Below are 21930 nucleotides of genomic sequence, written 5' to 3' on the forward strand. Positions count from 1 at the left end.
AGAGAGAGAAGAAAACGAATCATATCCAAAGTTTGACTGGACCCGAAATTTGAGAACTGGGGGGCACATCACTCCCTCAATTCACTCCACCAACTTGTCCCTGTATTCTATATTCTTCTGTATTTCTGTCTCACTTTAGCTTCCTCTCTAAAAAGCGTCATCACCTCTATCTCTCTCTCTCTCTCTCTCTCTCTCTCTCTCTCTCCTTTCCTTATTTTTTGTTTGTTTGTTTGTTTATTTTGTTTCTCTGTTTCTTTGGGCTGCTTCTTCTTCTTCCCCCACTGATTGTGCAGTTCTGCAGACTTGTGACTCGTGTCACATTCACATAAAACTGTTGAAGGTTTCAGCTCTTTCTGTGCCTATTCTGGGTTCCTAGTATTTCAGTCAAAGTCCCATCAGAGACAGAAAACTAAGGAACTGAATGCTGCTGGCTATTCTTGTACTTTGGTTCATATGCATAGCCGACATCTCTGAACATCGTACTTTGTCACACTCCGAGGTATCTCCCTTCCTCTGTTCTTTCCTTAACAATTTACTATCTGATTGCCCATTCTCCAACTTCATATTTATGATGAATTGATGATATGCATATAGCTTTCTCTTTCATTCGTGTTCATTCATATTTGGTAGCTACGGCTCTTAAATGTTTGTTCTTGCTAGGTTTCTTTTGAGTTTGTTGATTTCTTACTTTGTTTGATAGTGATTTCCACCATCAAGGCACCACCAACCCATTTTACTAATTTATTTCATTTAATTCCTGTTGGGGAAATTTCGATTGCAGGTTCCAAGCAAAAATGGATGGAAAGATTGAAGCTTTGATTAGCCCAGATCTGAAAGATGAGAGCTTTTGATCCAGATGGATGAGTTGTGCAGCTCAGGTGTTTGTGAATAGTCCCCAGAAAGATTCCTTATTGAAACTTTGAAGCAAACCAACAAAAATGAAGAGGGTGTAGATCAGAAGCATGATGGGTTTGGTCTGTTTTCTTGTTCTGCTTCTCTTTCACTCTCTAAATTTGAGTTCAGCTGCTTCTAATGAGGATGTGGTCAAGAAGCTTTTGTTGGAGTTCAAGCAATCCTCTGTTCAATCTGACCCTCGTGGTTTGTTATCTGACTGGAAATCTGATTCCTTAACTGCTCTTTGTTCATGGAAAGGCCTGACGTGCTCTGAAGGCCATGTCATCACCCTTGACCTCTCCTATTCCGGTCTCATTGGAAGTCTTCACTTTCCAACTCTTACGTCCTTGCCAAGTCTTCAAAATCTGTACTTGCAAGGCAATTCATTCTCTGCTTCTGATCTTTCAGTTTCCAACATTACCTCATGTAGTCTTGTTACAGTTGACTTGTCCTCCAACAACATTACAACCCCTCTTCCGGTTCGGACTTTTCTTGAGGACTGTGAGCATCTGGCTTTGGTCAACCTCTCTGGTAATTCTATCCCAGGAGGGAGTTTCAGCTTTGGTGCTTCTTTGCTTCAGGTTGACATCTCTAGAAACCGGATTTCGGATTTGTCATTGTTGACATGCCAGAATTTGAATCTGCTCAATGTTTCCGGTAACAAGATCACCGGAAAATTGAGTGGTTCTATCTTGTCTTGCAAGAATCTGACAACACTCGACCTTTCATGCAATGCTTTGTCTGGGGAGATACCAAACACTTTCCTGGAAAGTGCTTCTGCATCTCTCAAGTATTTGGATCTCTCAAGCAACAATTTCTCTGGAAAGTTTACAAGCCTTGATTTCGGGCAGTGCAGCAGCCTCAATTTGCTGAAGCTATCACACAATAATCTATATGGGGATGAGTTCCCTTCAAGCCTTTCCAACTGTCAAGCATTGGAGACACTGAACCTGACTGGTAATAAGTTGCAGGACAAGATTCCAGGTGCCTTGCTGGGAAATCTCAAGAAGTTGAGGCAACTCTTTCTGGGTCGTAATCAGTTTTCGGGTGTAATTCCAGCTGAACTAGGAAAAGCTTGTGGGACACTTCAAGAGCTTGATATTTCTGCTAATTTGCTTACTGGTGAATTGCCTTCAAGTTTTGTGGCATGCTCTTCTTTGGTTACTCTCAATCTTGGTCACAATCAACTCTCAGGAAATTTCCTCAGTACTGTTGTGAGCAAGCTTCCGAGTTTGAGATATCTGTATGTACCCTTCAACAACATCACTGGTCCTGTGCCACCCTCTATTATCAATGGTACTCGGCTTCTAGTGCTTGATCTCAGCGCTAATCTCTTTACAGGGAATGTTCCGTCAGGGTTTTGCTCCTCCAGTGCAACCTCAGCTTTGGAGAAGATACTTCTAGCCAACAATTTTTTCTCCGGGACTGTGCCAGTGGAACTTGGAAACTGCAAGAGTCTGAAAGCTATTGATCTGAGTTTCAACAGTTTAAGTGGTTCAATTCCTTTAGAAATTTGGTTCTTGCCAAATCTTTCCGACTTGGTTATGTGGGCAAACAATCTCACTGGTGAAATCCCAGAAGGCATTTGCGTCAAAGGAGGAAACCTGGAGCTCTTGATTCTCAACAATAATCTAATTACTGGAGCCATTCCGCAGTCCATTGGCAGCTGCACCAATATGATTTGGGTGTCACTATCTAGCAACCGGCTTACAGGGGCAATCCCTTCAGGTATTGGAAATCTCCTGAAGCTTGCTATACTCCAGTTGGGTAATAATTCACTGTCTGGTCAGATTCCAGCTGAGCTTGGCAAGTGTCAAAGCCTCATTTGGCTTGACCTGAACAGCAATGATCTAAATGGTTATATTCCATCAGAGCTTGCTAATCAGGCCGGCCTAGTTGTTCCTGGAATTGTTTCAGGGAAGCAGTTTGCATTTGTTAGAAATGAGGGTGGTACAGCTTGCAGGGGTGCGGGAGGACTAGTTGAGTTTGAGGGAGTCCGGCCGCTGAGACTCGAAAGTTTACCTATGGTTCATTCTTGCTCATCAACTAGAATTTACACAGGGTCGACAGTTTACACATTCACCAGCAATGGAAGCATGATCTTCCTTGATATTTCCTACAATTCGTTGTCTGGAACTATCCCTGCTGACTTAGGTACACTGTCTTATTTGCAAGTCTTCAATCTAGGACACAATATGTTAAGTGGAACTATTCCAGAAAGCTTTGGAGGATTGAAAGCAGTTGGAGTCCTGGATCTCTCTCACAATAATCTTCAAGGTTATGTCCCAGGATCTTTGGGGACTCTCTCTTTCCTGAGTGACCTTGATGTGTCTAACAACAACCTCACCGGTCTCATTCCTTCTGGAGGTCAGCTTACCACTTTCCCAGCATCCAGATATGAGAATAACTCTGGCCTTTGTGGGTTGCCTCTGCCACCATGTGGCTCTCAAAGACATTCAGCAGAAAGTGTTAATGGAAAGAAGCCGTCTATGGTTTCAGGAATGGTCATCGGTATCACATTCTTTCTCTTTTGTATCCTTATACTTGCCTTAGCTCTATATCGAGTGAAGAAGTACCAGCGGAAAGAGGCAAAAAGAGAAAAATATATTGAAAGCCTTCCGACTTCAGGTAGCAGCAGCTGGAAACTTTCCTGTGTTGCTGAGCCTCTCAGCATCAATGTAGCCACATTTGAAAAGCCTTTGCGGAAGCTGACCTTCGCCCATTTACTGGAAGCCACGAATGGTTTCAGTGCTGATAGCTTGATTGGTTCTGGAGGGTTTGGTGAGGTGTACAAGGCACAACTGGGAGATGGCTGTATTGTTGCAATCAAGAAGCTTATTCAAGTCACAGGTCAAGGAGACCGAGAGTTTATGGCAGAAATGGAAACTATTGGAAAAATCAAGCACCGAAACCTGGTTCCTTTATTGGGGTACTGCAAGGTTGGAGAGGAGAGACTTCTCGTGTATGAGTACATGAAATGGGGAAGTCTGGAGAGTGTTTTTCATGACAAAGTTAAGGGAGGAGGCTCGAGGCTTGACTGGGCAGCACGAAAGAAAATTGCTATAGGGTCTGCTAGAGGTTTAGCATTCCTTCACCATAGCTGCATACCTCATATAATCCACCGTGACATGAAGTCTAGCAATGTTCTTATAGATGAAAACTTTGAGGCCAGAGTATCAGATTTTGGCATGGCAAGATTGGTTAATGCTCTCGATACTCATCTCAGTGTGAGCACCCTAGCAGGAACTCCAGGTTACGTACCCCCTGAGTACTACCAGAGTTTTCGATGCACAACCAAAGGAGATGTCTACAGTTATGGTGTTATACTGCTCGAGCTTCTCTCAGGAAGAAGGCCTATAGACCCATCAGCGTTTGGTGATGACAACAACCTTGTTGGATGGGCAAAACAGCTTCAAAGAGAAAAAAGATGGAATGAGATACTCGACTCAGAGTTGTTGACACAGAAATCTGGTGAGGCTGAACTATACCAGTATCTGAATATTGCCTTTGAGTGCCTAGATGACAGGCCATTCCGACGGCCAACAATGATTCAGGTTATGGCTATGTTTAAAGAGCTTCAGGTTGATTCCGAAAGTGATGTCCTGGACGGCTTTTCACTGAAAGACACTGTTGCTGAGGAACCATGAAAAGAACGAGACTTTGAATTCCTGACCGTGGATTCATTCCTTCACACTGGCGGACTGTATATAATAGAACACCGAATCGGACAGCAAAGTTGAAGAAAGGCATGAAGAGAACAAAGTAAATGAAGTTTTGTTTTAGCTCTACTGGGTAAAAGTACATATTCTTTCATTTTGGAAATCATGTCTAGCCAGAACTAAGACTTTACTGAAAAGAAAAAATTTTCCCTTCCATTTTGGCTTATGTTCTTCTCACAGTTTTGCTAACTTCTGCCTTACCATTATTGCCATCACAATTAGTTTGCTGTTCATAGAATGCTGGATCTGTGGGAACAAACATTTTGTAAAGTTGTAGAGGGTCTATAATGAAGCTTCGATCTTATGTAAGAAAATATGAACCAACGTGATTTTGGTTCTCATTGTATAGAATACTTGTGAAGTTCTATTGTATTCTCTACCATTTACTTTTTTACTTTTTTTTTTCCTACAAACTAAATAAGCTGGAGTGCTTGACTTGTTTTCCAGTCATTCTAAATAGGGTTTACTTTAATCAGTAGGATAAGTGGGCAGCCATGAGCTGGGGTTTTAAAGTTTTTGGCAGTAATTGGCTTTGTTGTTGATGACAAATCATGTGGATTGTTTTTCTGATATGTTGGCATACATTACTTTAATCATGGAGCTTAATTACTTTGTGGAATCTAGTAGCGCTCTCTAATCATATAGTTCTTATTTCCTGGAGGATTTTGTGCAGATTTTCTTGTCGATTCCGCTCCATAATAATGACTTTCCTAGTTTAACAAATGCATATTATAGTGACTATTGCAATAGCTCGAAATTCAGTCTTGAGTTATCAACCCCACTGTTAACTTGTGACAATGCTTCCTCTCAAACACCTAGTTTATCGAATGAAATTTACCAATTATCTTCGTTTCGTGAGTTTAAGAATGTCTTTTTTTATAGTGGTAAAATAAAAATAGAGGGTATTTATCGTTAGTCCAAGACACTGATATAGTGAAATTTGGTGCATGGATCATGGATGCACTCGGAGCACTAAGGTCGTTTTTCAAAATTATATCTAATTTCGACTCTAAAGACAGGAAATAGAGAAAAGAAAAAAAGAGAGAAGAAAAAAAAATCAACTGATATTGGGCTTGTTTTGGGCCTGTTTCAGGGCCTAAAACAGCAATTGGGATCTTCAAAAGTTTGATATATCAGCCCAAAACAGAAGTTGAGATTTGAGAAGTTGGTGTTATTATGTACCCAAAGAAGAAGCAAGAGATTGTGACGATCATTGAGTGGTGGGCTCTGCTTGTAAAAAGATCCTAAACTCCAACTTGTATGAAGAGGTCCCCTACTGTCTAGTAATGCTGTTCACTCTGTGGTTAGTATTGAGTAGAGACTGAGAGATTCAGACTTGCCTGGCAAGAATGGCAGGTTTTCTCCCCCTAACTGACCAACTGTGTTTCTTCTGGGTTTCTGACTCAGTTGGTTAACCTTGGATTTTACCCTATTTGTGATTCCATGCAACTCTTTCTGTGTCTCTTGTCTCTTTCACAAGTACTCTTCCCCACTCAAAGCCAAGTCAGATAATCTCATGATCCATGTGTTAGATGACTCTGAGTCCTACAGCTTCAGTTTTTATTATTTACTATCTGTCCTAGCAACCTAAACACATACACTTATCTAATGAAGAAATGTTTTGACATGGAGTTGTATATATTATGGGGATCAACATTAATCACGGTTGTCAGATTCTAATTAGAGTGATGATTGCTATGTGAGTCCTCCTCTTCTGAGGTTTACATCAATCCATCATCACGCTTTCATTCTTGTCACGAGGTTAGATAACTCACACTTTCCTTCATTTGTTGATATTAAGTAATACTTAATTAATGGGATTATCAATTATGTAACTTTGAGATTCTCCAGCTAAGATCGAAAGAAGCGAAAACACACCAAAAAGATACACTCGCGGATCAAATGAAGATTGACATTAGTTTCAAAGCAAAGGATGAATCAAAATCCAACAATGTTGGTTCCAAAACGAAGAATGAAACCATTTGGTTCGTACGTGCATGAGTGTGTTCTTGTTGTGTTCATAGAAGCCACAATAGTGCATAGTGGTACCAGTTTGAATGATTGAGGGGAACGAAGTATCATGTAGGAGTAACATGGGAGTAGAGGAGTGAGTGAGACAGACTGAGACTGATAAAGAAAAACATTGGTAACTGGATAGTGAGAGACTTGGTCATAGCATCTTTTTTGACTCAGTCCTTTAAATTTAAAATTGTAATATATTTGTTTTTTCCTCAGCTGTCAAATTGATATGTTTGTTAGATATGGACCAGTTTCTTTCTCTATTGATTTCTTTGCGTGTTGTGTTGGCATCGCCATGGCAGAAGTAGTGTTGCCTTGTTCGGAGTTCCTGGGATTCTTCCATTTGGCATGTTCTTAGTTCTTAATTTTTATCACTTGATTCACTCCCCCAACAAATTATTGTTCCACTCATCAATCCTTTGATACCATATTTTGGCGGGTGAATTCAACAAACAATACTTTAATTATGGTTCATTCAAATTTTTTGTATCTCAGGTTTGGAAAATATCGCTTTAGTAACTCAAATCTCTATTTCAACTTAATTTTAGTTTAATTCGTCAATTAACACCGTTAATGACTTTATCTCCCACTAATTTTCAGAGTCATTTTCGTCACATCATTTTCCTCATATTTCATCTTTCATTTCCCTCCAATTTTAACTTCTATTAAAAAAAAGTTGATTAATACATATCATTTTATTACAAAATTAATAAACATCTTTTATTTACCACAACAATTGCATACAAGCTAAAGTTCGTAATTATAAAATAAACCAGCATATATTTCATATTGTATATGTCCATCAACCAACAACCAACAATCGTATTGTTACAACTGACGGTGTTAATTGACGGAATGAACTAAAATTAGGCTGACATAGAAACTTGATGTACAAATGCGATAGTTTCTAAATTTAAGGTACTAAATGTTATAATGACCTATAATTGAAGTATTGTTTGTTGAATTCACCATATTTAGGCTCAATCCCTAGTCCCAAACCCATCCAAATTTGTTTTTGTAAGTGATGCTTCGATGCATTTTCGTTTCTCATACTAGAACAACTTGTTGGATTCGAGTGAATTTTCAAATCCGACATTTAGTTTGGTGAGTCAAAATTCATTAATGATTGTCGTGCATGAGACACAAGTTTGCGGTTACTTTGTTTGTTTTGTTGTGCATCGGCTAATTATAGGAAGATTTGTTCGCCTCTTTTAAAAAATAATGTATGGTTCGGTCGTTAGTCACACTAATTGAGTTGAAATAAGAGCTATTATCACCATTAAAAAGAGAGCTATTTTCTAAAAGCTTTCTCTTTACCTTATAGTAAAATCATATACGTACTTATTCAAAAGTTTTGCTCAATTAATTGAAGAATAACAGTTTCAAGGGTCGACATTTTCATTTCTGAAATTGGTCTTAGCTATACTATACATTGCTTGTGGGGTTTTAGTCTATATATGATCAAAGTTTATGAAACTAACAATAATATAACTGTCTCAATTGGTACAATTGAGAGCATGATTAGACTATTGTCGTAGGAATAACTTTGTGAAAAGAGGATGAGCTCTAACCAGACCTTAATCAAAACAGTGCACCACACATTACATGGTGTGATTAGTTTAGAATTGGATCCTTCTGCTACAATTGCATTCTTTATACCAAGTACTAAGAGAACAATAAACAGAATCAATTTGGGGATTGAAATCACTATCAACCAATCGTTTATTTTGTTGGTCCTTCAGATTGGAATAAAATCTAGTACCTTATTTTCTTCCTCTCTCCTTCATCAGATAGACACTAAACTATAGTTAAACCACCCCACCCTAGCTATATATATATATATATATATATATCCCCATAAACCAACCTTCTATGACATTTTTGGTACCATACTGATCTCAATTGATATTATTTTTGTCAAGGTCAACTTTGTGTAAACTTTGTTCACAACCAAGTGTTTGTTTAATGAAATAGATTACAGCTTCTTTTTGTCCTTTTGGCTTGTAGAAATATGCAAGTTAAGGTAGTTTTTCTTTAGTAACTTTGTTAATTATGTGTTATGTAAAATCACTTAGGTAATGGCAATCTAATTTGGTTGGTGTCAAATTTCATGCCAAAATCATTTTTACATCCTTGATAGTTCCGAACCTCCCTATGTAATGTTGTCCTTGCTAGTTGTCTTCTTGCTAAGAAATCTACAATTAGAACCTTCTTGCTGATATATATACTAACCCTTATCTTGTGAACTAATCAACATAAAATGTGGAATATTTAGAGAGATTTCAATCAACCGTCTTTTGTATTGATCATTTTTGCGCCTCAAGCTTAGTAATTTGATCTTAACCTACTCAATTATTTATCCGTTGTAAATGTGTGGAGGCACAAAACTCACAAATATATATTTTAACTATCTTTGTAGGTGATTCAAAGTATATTCATGTAGAACACCATTGTGTTTCAAAATTCGCTTAATTCAAAGAAATTGTGTACTTTCTTCGTATTCCATATGACTTGCGGAGCGTTATGACCGTATGCAATATTATAATTTTGATGGAGAACTGTATATCATCATTAAAACAAAAATTGGTCGGTAGTAAGTGATGATGCATTAATAATAGTAGTGAAAAAAACCCAACAAAAATGAACAGAAAAAGAGGCTCAAGAGTGAATCTGTAACCATTAAGCAGGAACAGGCAGTTACAACATCCCTCCCAAATGAAGGGTACTGAAACAGGTGTATGGCAGCTAAACCCTCTGTCCACAACAGCTTTACACACAATTTCCATAATTCATTTCAAAGAAGTAAAATAAAAATCAATCCTCACCAACATACGGGTAGCAATCCCCTGCCAACATCTCTCACACCCACTTCTCACATCAACTAATCATGAGTTTATCTCAGGACTATAATGCCCCTGCATGTGGATGAAAGTTGCCAAATGGAGGAGTCTGATAGGGAAAATGGGAAGAGAAGCCAAATGGGTGCACTACAAAAATTGGAATAAATAAGCAAGCTCTAATTCTGTTCTGTCAAAAACAGGAGAAGCAGTAATTGAGGGAAGGAAGGGAAAAAGATGGGGAAAATGGGGTGATAGTGTGTAATGTTGATGAAAAAACACAAGCTTTGATTTTGAGCTCTCTTTTTCTTTCTGTCTCTTGATTGTGGTGTTGCTTTTAGTTTGCTGGTTTTTTGTTTTCCTTTCTCTTTCTTCAAAGATTCCAATCCATTTCTGGTCCACCACCATTGCTAAAACTTATTCACCCTCCTCTCCTTTCTCCTTTTGCCCTTTAAATTTCTTTCTTTCCAGTATTTACAAGAAAAAGAAAACTAACAATTATAAAGTATTGGGTTTTGCTTTTTGTAATTTTGTCAAAGAACACATCATATCAGTATCAATATTAATATTTTTGGGCCAACCAGAGAGGGAAGTTAGAGAGATAAAAGAGAGAGATAGGCATTTGAGAAGGAAGGAGTTGCTGATTCTCAGTTTCATTGGTACCCTTTTTTGGGGTTCATCTGAATTGAACAGAAAGATTGGAACTTTGATGTAAAAAAGTGATCTTTGGGTTGGGAGGTTTAGTGGGTAGTGGTGGTGGTGGTGGTCAAAGGAGGAGCTTTTGGTCTTTGGTCTTCTTCAACATCATCTGGGCCTTGATTCTTAATCACTCAGGTAATCATCTTTAATCATTTTTATGTTTCTGCTTTCTCTCCGTATCCAAGCTCTCTGTTTTTTTTTTTTGGGTGTGAACTATTTCTATATTCTGTCTCTCTTAATTTTGAGGATTTCTTATGTGTCTCTGACATCAATGCCTCTTCTCTGCAAAAACTTCAGGTACCTAACCTTTTTATATTCTTCTCCAATAAGGGTAAATGATAATTGCTGTGACCCCATTTACCCTTCTCTGAATTCTGCAACATGGGCTTGTTTTTGCTTCAATGAATGCCATGGAAATTCATGACCTTTTTCCCATTTTGGGGAATTGAGGTTTGTTCATTTTTGTTTCATGCTTGGATCTTCATGGATGTCAGGATCTAACAAACTGAGTTTTATCTCATTCATGTTCAAATAAGGGAATGTAATTCCCTTTTTGGTAATTCGTTGAATTTGAAAATGTGGTTTTTGTAACGTTTTTAGAGTTAAAAGCATGAACCTGCCTTATTGGTTGGATTTTTATGGGTGGCCTTAAATAATTTTATTCATTACCAATTATGGAGATGAATTAAGGGTCGTCTGTTTTCGTTTCTCCCTACTGTTCGTGTTAAATGTATCCTGTGAACAGAAATTTTCAATGTTGTTTGGTTGTCTCCCCAATGATGGTAATAATTGTGGTGATATCTGAATTGATATGAAGCTCAGAGGGGGACTACATACCTGTTTTCCTCATTTTGCTTTTGCTACCTGGGAATTGCCGATGAGAGATAAAAGAAAAGGGCCAAGTATATGATGCTTAATTTTTCAAAGAAACACTTGGATGCTTGTATTATTGAAACCTAAAACCGAAAGTTTATTCTTTTTCTGTTGTCATGTTCCTTTGCAAGCTAATAAAAGTTCAAGTCAGATAGTTCATTTCTGGTATATTTATTTTCTATTGTAAAATTACGCTTGCTCTTTGCGAATCTTGTGGTCTCTAAATTTGCTTTGCTATGCACTTGTTATAAAGCTTTCAGGTGTTTGTTTGATCTTGGACCCTTGGTGCATCCAGTTGATTGTAAGCGGCTGTTCATTGAGCTGGTAGCAGCTGAGGCGCTTAAGATTCATGGCTGGCGTGGATGATAATGTTGCTATAATTGGAGACTGGGTGCCTCCGAGTCCGAGCCCAAGAGACTTCTTCTCCTCAATATTAGTTGACGGCATTGGCTCAAGGTCGTTCTTGGACTCTCCTAACAGTAACGAAGCTGAGGATTTCTTCCTGGGGTCCCGAGAAGGAAATACCAACGGAAATAACATGTCACAAGGAAATGGTAGTGGTGATGACATAACTAAAATGGATTCATTTTCAGAGTACAAGTCTAACTCACGTGGGGGACTCGTGGAAAGGATTGCAGCCAGAACTGGTTTTAATGCTCCGCGGTTAAATACAGAAAGCATTAGATCTTCTGACCTTTCACTTAATTCTGATGTTCGGTCTCCTTATCTGACAATACCCCCTGGTCTCAGTCCAACCACGCTACTGGACTCTCCTGTCTTCCTTTCAAATTCATTAGTAAGTTAAATTCTGACTATATGTATTGCCTTTGTGCTGCTTTCGAACTTTTACCTGCATTAAATTTTTAACACTATGATTCTGAATCTGCTAGCTAGCTTGGTTGGTAAAAGTATGAGAACCCTTCCAAGACATGGATTCAATCTATTGGTCATGAGTGTTTAGGGGTTTATGTGATCCAATAGGGTTATTAGGCCCCCTTTGCATAGTCTGGGGCATTGCTTTTCTAATGTTCCAAACAGGAAAACTTAGTCCATCAATGGCAAGATACACATATAAAATATGTTCATGTGAGGAACAAGGGAGAGGCTTTATAGCTATGACCGTCTAACTGGCATCATTCTAAGTCACGCAATAAATTTTGGGTAACTTAATTTAGAATGGCAGATATCTGTAACTAGTGTCCAGGGATGTTAACCAGTTGTTGCCTGGCCTTGTTCCTATATGTTTGCCTCGAGCACCAACTTGGAAAGTTGATTGAAATAGCATATATTAATCAAGGTAGACTCTGCATATAACTTGGGAGTGAATTTCCTATCAAGTGGAAGGAGGTAGATTGTTGCATTAGTTAAGGTTTGCTACATATGGTATTAAATCTAAACTTCCATTTTAGTTGCAATGGAGTTAAACCTGCCACATAACTCTTCTTTTGGATTTGATTGCAGGCACAGCCTTCTCCAACAACTGGAAAATTTCCATTTGTCTCAAATGGTAATGGCAGGAATTCCATATTGATGTCGGAGGCTGCTGATAAAACTAACTTCTTTGAGGACATGAATACTTCATTTGTTTTCAAGCCTCTTGGCGAATCAGGCTCTTTCTTTCTTGCTCCGACAAGCAAGGTAGTGTTATTGTCCGTATGTACCTTCTTTTCCAGCTTATAAGTTGCAACCGTTATGTATGCATGCATGTTACCTTTAATGATGTTGACTGATAAAAGTTAGACAACCATGGTAACACACTTAAGAGGAGTCCTTAGTATATCCCATGGAGATGAGTTCATAAATGACTTCTGCCTCCATAATATATACTAATGAGGCCACTCTTGTGCAGCAATCCTTTTCCAGCATTGAGGTTTCAGTCCAGTCAGAAAACTCGTCTCAAAGTATGGAACCCTCCAGAGTTCAAAATCAGAATGCAAACAATTTTCAGCTCCAGCCAGATTTTTCTCTCACATCTACTGAAAAAGATAACGGAGCAAATACAGTCTCTGCAGATCCTATGGCTTTAGATACAGTTGGTGGCAGTACTGAACATTCTCCACCTCTTGATGAGCAACCAGAGGAAGGAGGAGATCAACGAGGTGGTGGTGATTTCACGGCTGCTGCCGGTGGAGGTACAGCATCTGAAGATGGATATAATTGGAGAAAATATGGGCAAAAACAAGTAAAAGGCAGTGAGTACCCTCGAAGTTATTATAAGTGCACACATCCAAATTGTCAGGTTAAGAAAAAGGTTGAGCGATCTCATGAGGGTCATATAACAGAGATCATCTACAAAGGGGCCCATAACCACCCTAAACCCCTTCCCAGTCGTAGATCAGGGGTCATTGGGTCTTCTAACTTACTCATTGACATGCGATCAGACATCCTTGAACAAGGTGGACCTCAGACAGGTACTGATGGTGATCAGGTTTGGGCAAGTGCACAAACGGCAACTGGTGGAGCTCCTGATTGGAAGCATGATAACCTTGAGGTGACTTCATCAGCATCAGCGGGTCCTGACTACGGCCAGCAATCCACTTCTATGCAGGCTCAGAATGGTGCACACCTTGAATCAGGTGATGTGATCGACGCATCATCTACCTTTTCCAATGATGAGGATGAAGATGATCAAGGAACGCATGGTAGTGTTTCATTAGCTTATGATGGTGAAGAAGATGAGTCAGAGTCGAAAAGAAGGTTATTGCTTACCTCCTTTTCTTCTTAGTGTTAATGATCTCAAAAAAAGTACTCATGGAGGTCAATATAAATTGCATGTTATGTCTCAGGAAAATTGAAGCCTTTGCAACAGAAATGAGTGGAGCAACCAGAGCTATTCGGGAGCCTAGAGTCGTAGTCCAGACTACCAGTGAAGTTGATATCCTTGATGATGGGTATCGTTGGCGAAAGTATGGGCAGAAAGTAGTGAAAGGGAATCCAAATCCAAGGTTGCTACTTATTATCATGACCAACTTCTTCCCAGTTTCCTCTTTCACACCGTGTATGGGAATAACAAATTATTTTTCGCACAGGAGCTACTATAAGTGCACCAATGCTGGTTGTACAGTGAGGAAGCATGTGGAGAGAGCGTCTCATGACCTCAAGTCAGTCATCACCACATATGAAGGAAAGCACAATCATGAGGTTCCCGCTGCTCGCAATAGTAGCCATGTCAATTCTGGCCCTTCAGGCAACATGTCTGGTCAGGGGTCTGGCTCTGCTTCACAAGCTCATCCTCATCGGCCAGAGTCATCACAAGTTCACAATAGCATGGCAAGATTTGAAAGGCCAATGTCAATGAGTTCATTCAGCTTACCTGGAAGGCAGCAGCTGGGTCATCCCCAGGGTTTCTCTTTCGGAATGAACCATCCTGGCCTGGCCAATCTGGCAATGGCCGGATTTGGTCCTGGCCAACACAAAGTCCCTTTTCTACCAGTTCATCATCCCTACTTTGCTCAACAGCGTCAGGTCAGTGAAATGGGTTTCATGTTACCAAAAGGAGAACCAAAAGTAGAGCCAATGTCAGAACCTGGTTTTAACATGAACAATGCTTCATCTGTATACCAACAACTTATGAGTAGGCTTCCCCTTGGACCACAGATGTAGAGTTTCACCCTTTTGTTTCTTTTAAATCTTTGAAGGAAAGTGGCATTTAAGCGAACTACATATTTCAATATATATACATGGTAATGTTGCTCATTTATAAATTCTCTTCTGAATAATAAAAGTAAAACAAAATGCTGGTAAGTTTCATTGATATATCGATATCATATAAGCAATGCCAAACTTTAGTGAATATCAAAACTCTCATGCATGCTTTTATGATCCTATCACAAACTAATTAATTGATACACTTGAATTTCATGGTAGAAACTCTATTTTGGCATAGAAATTCCTTGAATAGTAATTTCGACCTCAATAATGCAACTATCATCCTTTGAAAACCTTGCGTTTTCTTCTTGTGTAACCAACCGGTGAAAACCCCAATCCATTGACGGAAACAGCTTGTACCTTTGAAAGAACGATGCTTGCCATGGACTTGATCCAAAATGCGTAGAGTAAATTCCACAAGTATTTTCGATCTGTGAGGAAGCTCATGTGAATTATACGTAGACAAATAAAACAGAAACATGACTACCCTCTCCAACGAATTCTCCCTTGGGATAGAGAACTAGTCTCCATGCACAATATTTTTGATTGTCAGCAGTGAATGGTTCTGAGTCATAATATGTAGCGGGTAACTTGGAAAAGTTTGTAACCTTCCAAACATTCTTGTACATAACAGTGTTGGAAGTTATTGATAAGTTCCTCTGTTTTGCCTTTTAGTGTTGTTTCAGAAACAAAGACCCCTGCTCCAAACTCACATCCGTCATCGATGAAATAACCATTTGATGCATCATTGAACTCTTTAAGAGGGATGAATCGATCAAAGCCAGCCAAACCACCAACGATTGTCCTATAAATGCAATACTTTTTATCCTATTATCGGAATCTTCAAGAGCAAGGTAGGTCTTCTTGGGCCGATTGAGCAAGAACAACTTGTAATCAATTGTCACAATCTTCCAGGGGTTTATTGCTGTCTTTCCACTCATCTCCAAGTAGAGAGAGAGATGTGATCTTCCACACCACGGTTCTTGTTTCCATTGGGGAAAAGTACTAGTTTCCACTTGTATCCACCGGCCTTAAACTCGCTGGATTCAAACTTCTCCACTGATTTTAGCCTTGAAAACGACTTAATGGTCAGTTTGTAGAGTTTTGGAGGTTTTCTTGAAACTGATCTGAAAGCTAGGCCTTTGTGGTCATTGATGTCAATCGCTGCCATGACTTTAAGGTTGATTGAATGAAAAATAGTCACCAACTAGAGGGAATAGTTCTATTTATACAGAAAGAAAAAAAGTTACTAATTCTAGTTGGGATGAATTTGTATTCCTTCACACTAACACTAAGGAATCCTGATCTAACTGGACTAAAGATTAGAATTCACCAAGGACTCCTTAATTGTGGATATTAATTTTGTTATAGTTCTTGTAACCTTAATTAGCTCACCTTGCAATGACCCAAATCTACTAAAACAGAGCAGAATGACTATTTTTTTTACTTTTTGGTTCCTGACGTGTCAATCTAAAAAACTTTTACCTCCGACAGGTACTTAATAAGTTCGAGCGAAGGAACACAACCGATTTCAGCTCCCCGGCGAAACAGTAAGTCCATCAAAACCTTCCGTTCTTCTTCTGTGTTTCTCTTTTTGCCTTGACCCAGTGTTCATCAGCAATAACAATCTCAGGAGATGAAGCGGGTGTGGGAGAGAGAAAATATCTTTACCCAAAAGTCACAAGGAGAAAACGCAAAAAGAAAAGATGTGTTGAATAGAAGAAATAAATACGGCCGAGTGGTAATGGTAACGAAGACTGCAATGAAAGAGACAGTTTAATATGACTTGAATGACGATCATAACTAGGGTGATTGTAATGACTAATGAATGTTCGGTATGAAACCGATACATTAAAAAGGAATGTGATGAATTACCGTCAAAATAAATGAGCAATGATGGGGAAACTTACATAAGTACATATGATTGCCGTCATGATGCCAATCGTAAATATAATTTAATGAAGAATGAGGAATTCCAATATATAAAGAGGGGATTGGAAAAGAGGTAAGAGATCTGATTCTGATTATTAGAATTGAAAACAGCTAAGAAAAACACTAACTTTGACATCGGAGGGTTTTCTATAGAGATTTAGCACTTATTGAATCTTGTAATGAATTCATCTCAAGGTACAACAAAGCAACTGATGATGAAAGCCGCAAATCTCTGTTGCCCATGTCCAGGTATATCAACCTATCCACAGTTTGATAATTGCATCACATTCTTATTTCTTCCCCCTCCTCAGCATAGACTGCAGAGCGACATAAAATGAAAAGAGAATTTCGTTTTAATCAGAGTAGTTCGACTCTGCATTAGAATCTCATTTGTAGTGAAGAAAATTGATGATTGCAGGTTGGATATGCTACGCTGAAAAAACTCTTGGATCCTGTGTACTGCCTTTTATTTCTTCGGTGAAGAGTCCTCAGCAAACAATTGGAGTTAGGTAACTTTTATCTGGCTAATATCTACTCTGCTCACATAATTTTCTGAACTGTGATTTGAAATCATGATGTGAATCATTTCTGTGAAAGACGCGATTCTAAGAACTAAAATATTATGGATTGATAATATTTACTTCTCATTAGTCAAATTGTTGCTGTTGCCATAGCTGCGCAGTAGGAGTATCATATGTAAGTGATGAAACAATTAACCCATAGATGGGTGATATTTCACCAGATTATCTTCGTGCTCCTCTCATTCTTTTTCTTGGTTCATTTTGTATCATTACTCTGGACTTTAAATCATGTTCATATTGTAATGATGTAGTGTATTAGCATCAATATATTTCATATTAATTTTTTTAAAAAATTAGATGTTCTTGGATTCATAGACATACTATAAACAGCGTTTTCCAGATCTGACAGGAGGCTAACTTGGCCTTTTGATGTATTTAGTGTTCTCAGGGTGCAACAGGAAGTCTATAACTGAACTATGTCTTATTTTCATTGTATTTATATGATTGATCAATCAGCATGTATTTGATCAAGGTTCTCTCTACACGTGCTTCTCACGTGAGTTAGTTAGTCATAGTCAAGACTATATGTTAGAAACTCCTGTATCACACAGAATTCCTGTTCATTTTTCTGCAATACAATTCAGTTAGCAATAGCATTTCTCTCAAGCTTTCATTTGACAGGCCAGATGATGTTTACCATGTAACAGTGATGCCTTGTTATGACAAGAAGCTTGAGGTGTCACGTGACGACTTTGTATTTGAAGTTGATCAAGGCAATAGTAATGAAAATGGATCTGTTACTGTTTCAGAGGTAGATTCAGTGTTGACAACTGGAGAAATTTTAGATCTGATACAGGTTAGTTCACAACTTGTCATATTTGCTCCCTTGTCCACTTTTGTGTCTCTGAATGATTCTGACTAATATCATCTTAATCGCTTTTGGGGGTGCTTGCAGTTAAAAGGTGTTAGGATTTAGGGTTTATTGAATTGAAATGTGCAAGGAAAGTAAAGAGTGCAAGAATACTTTAGAGGCTAGATTGTGTTGATTCTCATTGATGTAGAATAAAAGGGTTACAAGAGTTATATACCTAGGTTGAAAATGACGAAACTATCCTAGTAATACACTCATTTCTCTAACAGTGTTGATTTTGAGGACTTAGAAGAGTCTCCCTTAGATAGCATGTAAGACCTACAGATGTTTCAATAAGCTTGCCTTCATCATGTGCTGCGGATTTCTTAACACATGTTTTTCTGCCAGGTTGACAAATTTTAGAGATGGATATCTATACGGAGTCCTTGAAGCTCAGGGGGCTATGCAGAAACAATTTTCCGATATGCTGCTAAAGAATCTTTGGAAGAGAAATTGAAGGCCCTGTGGACTTCAGAACTATTAAAAATTCGGACTTCCAGGACGTGACTTTAGAGGTATGAAAATTTTGTAAGGATTTGAGTACAACCACATATTTTCTTGGCTTATGTTGTAGTCCTTGTTGCGACTCAACAGGGTTGATCACTCTGCATAATAAACAAGCAAAGAACACCAGAGTTTTCGCCACTGGTGAATATCACTCGAGCCCTTTAAATGAGCCTATTATAGATTATGTTTGTTGATCTGTATGGCCTTCTGGCTTTTATGCATCTAAAACTCGTTCTATGTGACGGTATTAGAAAGGCTAAAGTTGTAGTATTCTATTCTAAACCCCTAGAACTTGTATCCAGATTTTTTTTGTCAGTATTCCGTATAATACCCAAGTGTTGACATGCGTGTTTGAAGTGTTTTAGTGTGTGCATCCCTAAAGGTTAAAATTGGTCTGATGTGTTTGGTTTTAAAAAACTTTTATCTACTTGTGTAAGCTTTTGTAAGCATTTGCTGCTCTCTTTTTTTTGTAAGGTATTAATGTGTGCTTTCATTTAGGTGGAAGGGAGGACTGTATTGAAGTTCGCACTATGTTATGGTTTTCGAAACCTGCAAAATGTTGTCCGGAAAATTAAGGCTGAGAAATGTGATCATCACTTTCTAGAGATCATGGCATGCCCTTCAGGTATGTTTCCTTTAAATTCTTAAATTCATATATTATTTCCGTGAAACTGGAATTTTAATTTATACTAATATGGAATTTGCACAGGTTGCTTGAATGGTGGAGGACAGATTAAGCCAAAACCTGGGCAATCTGCAAAGCAGTTGATTGCAGACAAGGTGAGCATCTTAATAATAGTGATGTTTGTGAATTCTACTGCATGGAAAGCTTATTCCCACGCTTAAGCTTTCTGTGGTGGTATTTCAGCCTTTAGAAACATGCCTTTAGACTTATCTTGACAATCCCTGAAAAAACTACAGATCTTGATATCTGATCCTTCTGGTAATCCAATGGTGCAAAGCTTATACAATGAGTGGCTTGAGAAACCTGGTTCAGAGAAGGCCAAGCAACTCATGCACACAGAGTACCACCCTATCTTGAAAAGCGTAACTTCTCAGTTGCACAATTGTGATGGATATCCCTGCCTGGACCTCCAGTTTTCTCAACAAGATGCGAACATGCCTAGACAGCCTCAGTTGTGTAGGAACTCCCAGGATTGGGATCCGTCAAATTTTGATATAGGGAACCGATAATTTATTTTGACAATCTTTTTTCCCAACTAATGTCATGTATATAGATGTATAGAGAACATAGTGAATATAAGAAAAGAGTCAATTGCATAAATTTACAAGAATCATATTTATGTCGGTCTGTCCAATAAGAAAAGCTGGCTTTCAATTATCTGGGGTGGTACAGTTGTATAACTACAAGGCAATAACTTGGAGCTATATGAAGTGCACCAACTCTTACCTTGAACAGATGGGAATCCAGATGCTTAACCAGTTAACCCTGTGTGTGGTGGCACTTGAGATGATGTAATGCTCAAGGCTTTCAATTCTCTGGGGTGGTACAGTTCTAAAACTACAAGCCAATAACTTTGATATATTGCACCAACTCTTTCCTTGAACCGATGGGAATCCAGATGCTTAACCCTGTGTGTGGTGGCACTTGAGATGATGTAATGCTCGAGTATGCCAAGGGGTGCTACAGTTCTAAAACTTATTGACTTGGAGCTATACTAAGATTAGTAGGGCTATTCCCTAACGCGCTACGCTGGAGCAAGGCAGACTGTAGTTAGTTTCTGATGGCTGCCTGATGGGGTTCTGATGGTAGTTTCCGAATGGGGTTTAATTTTGGCACGAAGCAGGCCCTCTATGGCTGCCTGATGTAGTTTCTCATGATTCATTTCACACCCTCTTTTTTACTTGGTCGATGGTTCTTAATGAGGCCAAAGTTAGCCTCAGAATGTAATAGACTGTATATCTACCACTTTTAAGTGTGTGTACATATATATAAGATCTTTCTCGTTCAATGATTTTGGTGCGGATTTCCATTTCTGCACTAATTTTCCATCGAATTTCCTCATCTCCACCGTCTAATATCTAAATAATATTGAGTAGATAATCTCTGCAAAATTTCAGTCAATTTGATGATCGTTAAGGCTCTAAAAATCGAAACACAAATGGACGAACTGAATTCTGTCATACACGAACTATTCATGTTTTTAACAGAAAAACGCAATTTTGAGGGCCTTAACGATCACCAATTTGGCTGAAATTTTGCAGAGATGATCTACACAATATCATCTAGACACTAGACGGTGGAGCTGAGGAAATTCGATCGAAAAGTGGTACAAAAATAAAAATCCGCACCAAAACTATTGGTGTGGACTTCGGCAGCCAGTAAGACATATATATATATATATACAGTCCCTATCCAGAGTGAACTTCTGTAATTTCAGAGTGAAAGTTCACTCTGAAATTACAGAGTGAATTTCCAATTTTAGCACACTTTTCGGTCAAATTTTTTCATCACAAGTGATTCAATATTTAGGTATGTAATTCAAGATCATCTCTGCAAAATTTCATTATATTTGACAATGGCTTGAGATTTCAAAATTGAGATTTACATGAACGGTTTACATTGAACAGATTTAATTCGTTCATTGATTTAATCTAATTTCAATACCTTAACGATAACCGAATTAGATGGAATTTTGTAAAGATTATCATGAATAGTATACATATATATTGAATCACTTGTGATGAAAAAAATTGACCAAAAAGTGTGCTAAAATTGGAATTTCACTCTGTAATTTTAGAGTGAAAGTTCACTTTGAGGATAGAGAGCAATGATGTCTTAAGTTTCCCAGATTCTGCTTCCCACCGCTTCCCAATTTCAGAGGCAGTGGATACGAAACAAGCTGGATTCAACACTCAAAGCATTGTCATCAGTGGTAGGATTTCATCTTCAAATGTTCAGATAAACCTGGCTTATGTTCCCTGCGTTCTTTGTTGTCCATCTCTTCCACCGCCAGCGTAAGTGTTGCTACGTGGGTTACGGATTGCGAAAGGTTTTGACTTTTGTTTCTTTCGGATCAAGGGTTTCGCATAAAGGGAATCGATACAAGGTACGAGCTAGTGTCCTAAAACAAACAGGAATCCGTATGGGTCTAGGAATTACAATCACAAATCCTAAATGGAATAGGATATAAAACCTATCAGCAAGATAGATTATGACTAATGCCTTCAAATGCTTGTGTTGGACAAGTCTATAAAAACCGTTATTTCCTTCACTGTAAGAGTGTAAGGCACACATTCAGCTACGTTCAATTGGCTTTTAGAGAAAACCCAGAACTTAAAATGGGGAGAGAGCTTTCTAGCAGTTTGAGGAACTTGAAGTTCATGCAGAACGCAATTCAGAGAGAGAT

The 21930-nt window shown here is 38.5% G+C and overlaps 2 protein-coding genes and 1 pseudogene across 4 annotated transcripts; all 3 read left to right on the top strand.

Moving 5' to 3' along the window:
* Window positions 1–231: 231 nt before the first annotated feature.
* Window positions 232–4951, top strand: LOC126789411 (serine/threonine-protein kinase BRI1-like 1). The gene is made up of 2 exons (XM_050515557.1): window positions 232–499; window positions 782–4951. The coding sequence occupies exon 2, from the start codon at window positions 963–965 to the stop codon at window positions 4539–4541; it is 3579 nt and encodes a 1192-aa protein (XP_050371514.1). The 5' UTR covers window positions 232–499; window positions 782–962; the 3' UTR covers window positions 4542–4951.
* A 5132-nt stretch (window positions 4952–10083) lies between these two features.
* LOC126789412 (probable WRKY transcription factor 2) lies at window positions 10084–14737 on the top strand. 3 transcript variants are annotated; one of them, XM_050515561.1, is made up of 6 exons: window positions 10084–10303; window positions 11302–11837; window positions 12503–12679; window positions 12891–13738; window positions 13828–13986; window positions 14071–14737. In XM_050515561.1, the coding sequence occupies exons 2-6, from the start codon at window positions 11391–11393 to the stop codon at window positions 14642–14644; spliced, it is 2205 nt and encodes a 734-aa protein (XP_050371518.1). In that variant the 5' UTR covers window positions 10084–10303; window positions 11302–11390; the 3' UTR covers window positions 14645–14737. The 3 variants fall into 3 exon arrangements, with proteins under 3 accessions (XP_050371518.1, XP_050371516.1, XP_050371517.1); XM_050515559.1 differs by having other exon boundaries at window positions 10085–10303; window positions 11295–11837; XM_050515560.1 differs by lacking the exon at window positions 10084–10303 and adding an exon at window positions 10343–10465 and having other exon boundaries at window positions 11295–11837.
* A 1838-nt stretch (window positions 14738–16575) lies between these two features.
* Window positions 16576–19789, top strand: LOC126787527 (protein NAR1-like; annotated as a pseudogene).
* Window positions 19790–21930: the final 2141 nt, after the last annotated feature.

Source organism: Argentina anserina, chromosome 3 (assembly GCF_933775445.1).
Source record: "Argentina anserina chromosome 3, drPotAnse1.1, whole genome shotgun sequence".
Classification (NCBI taxonomy): Eukaryota; Viridiplantae; Streptophyta; class Magnoliopsida; order Rosales; family Rosaceae; genus Argentina; species Argentina anserina.

Excerpts from the sequence above, each read along its gene's own strand:
- LOC126789411 (XM_050515557.1), top strand. The coding sequence starts at position 963 with ATGATGGGTTTGGTCTGTTTTCTTGTTCTGCTTCTCTTTCACTCTCTA.
- LOC126789412 (XM_050515561.1), top strand. The coding sequence starts at position 11,391 with ATGGCTGGCGTGGATGATAATGTTGCTATAATTGGAGACTGGGTGCCT. Across the intron at positions 11,838-12,502 it reads TCTTCCTTTCAAATTCATTA|GCACAGCCTTCTCCAACAAC; the intron begins GTAAGTTAAATT and ends ATTTGATTGCAG. Across the intron at positions 12,680-12,890 it reads TTCTTGCTCCGACAAGCAAG|CAATCCTTTTCCAGCATTGA; the intron begins GTAGTGTTATTG and ends ACTCTTGTGCAG.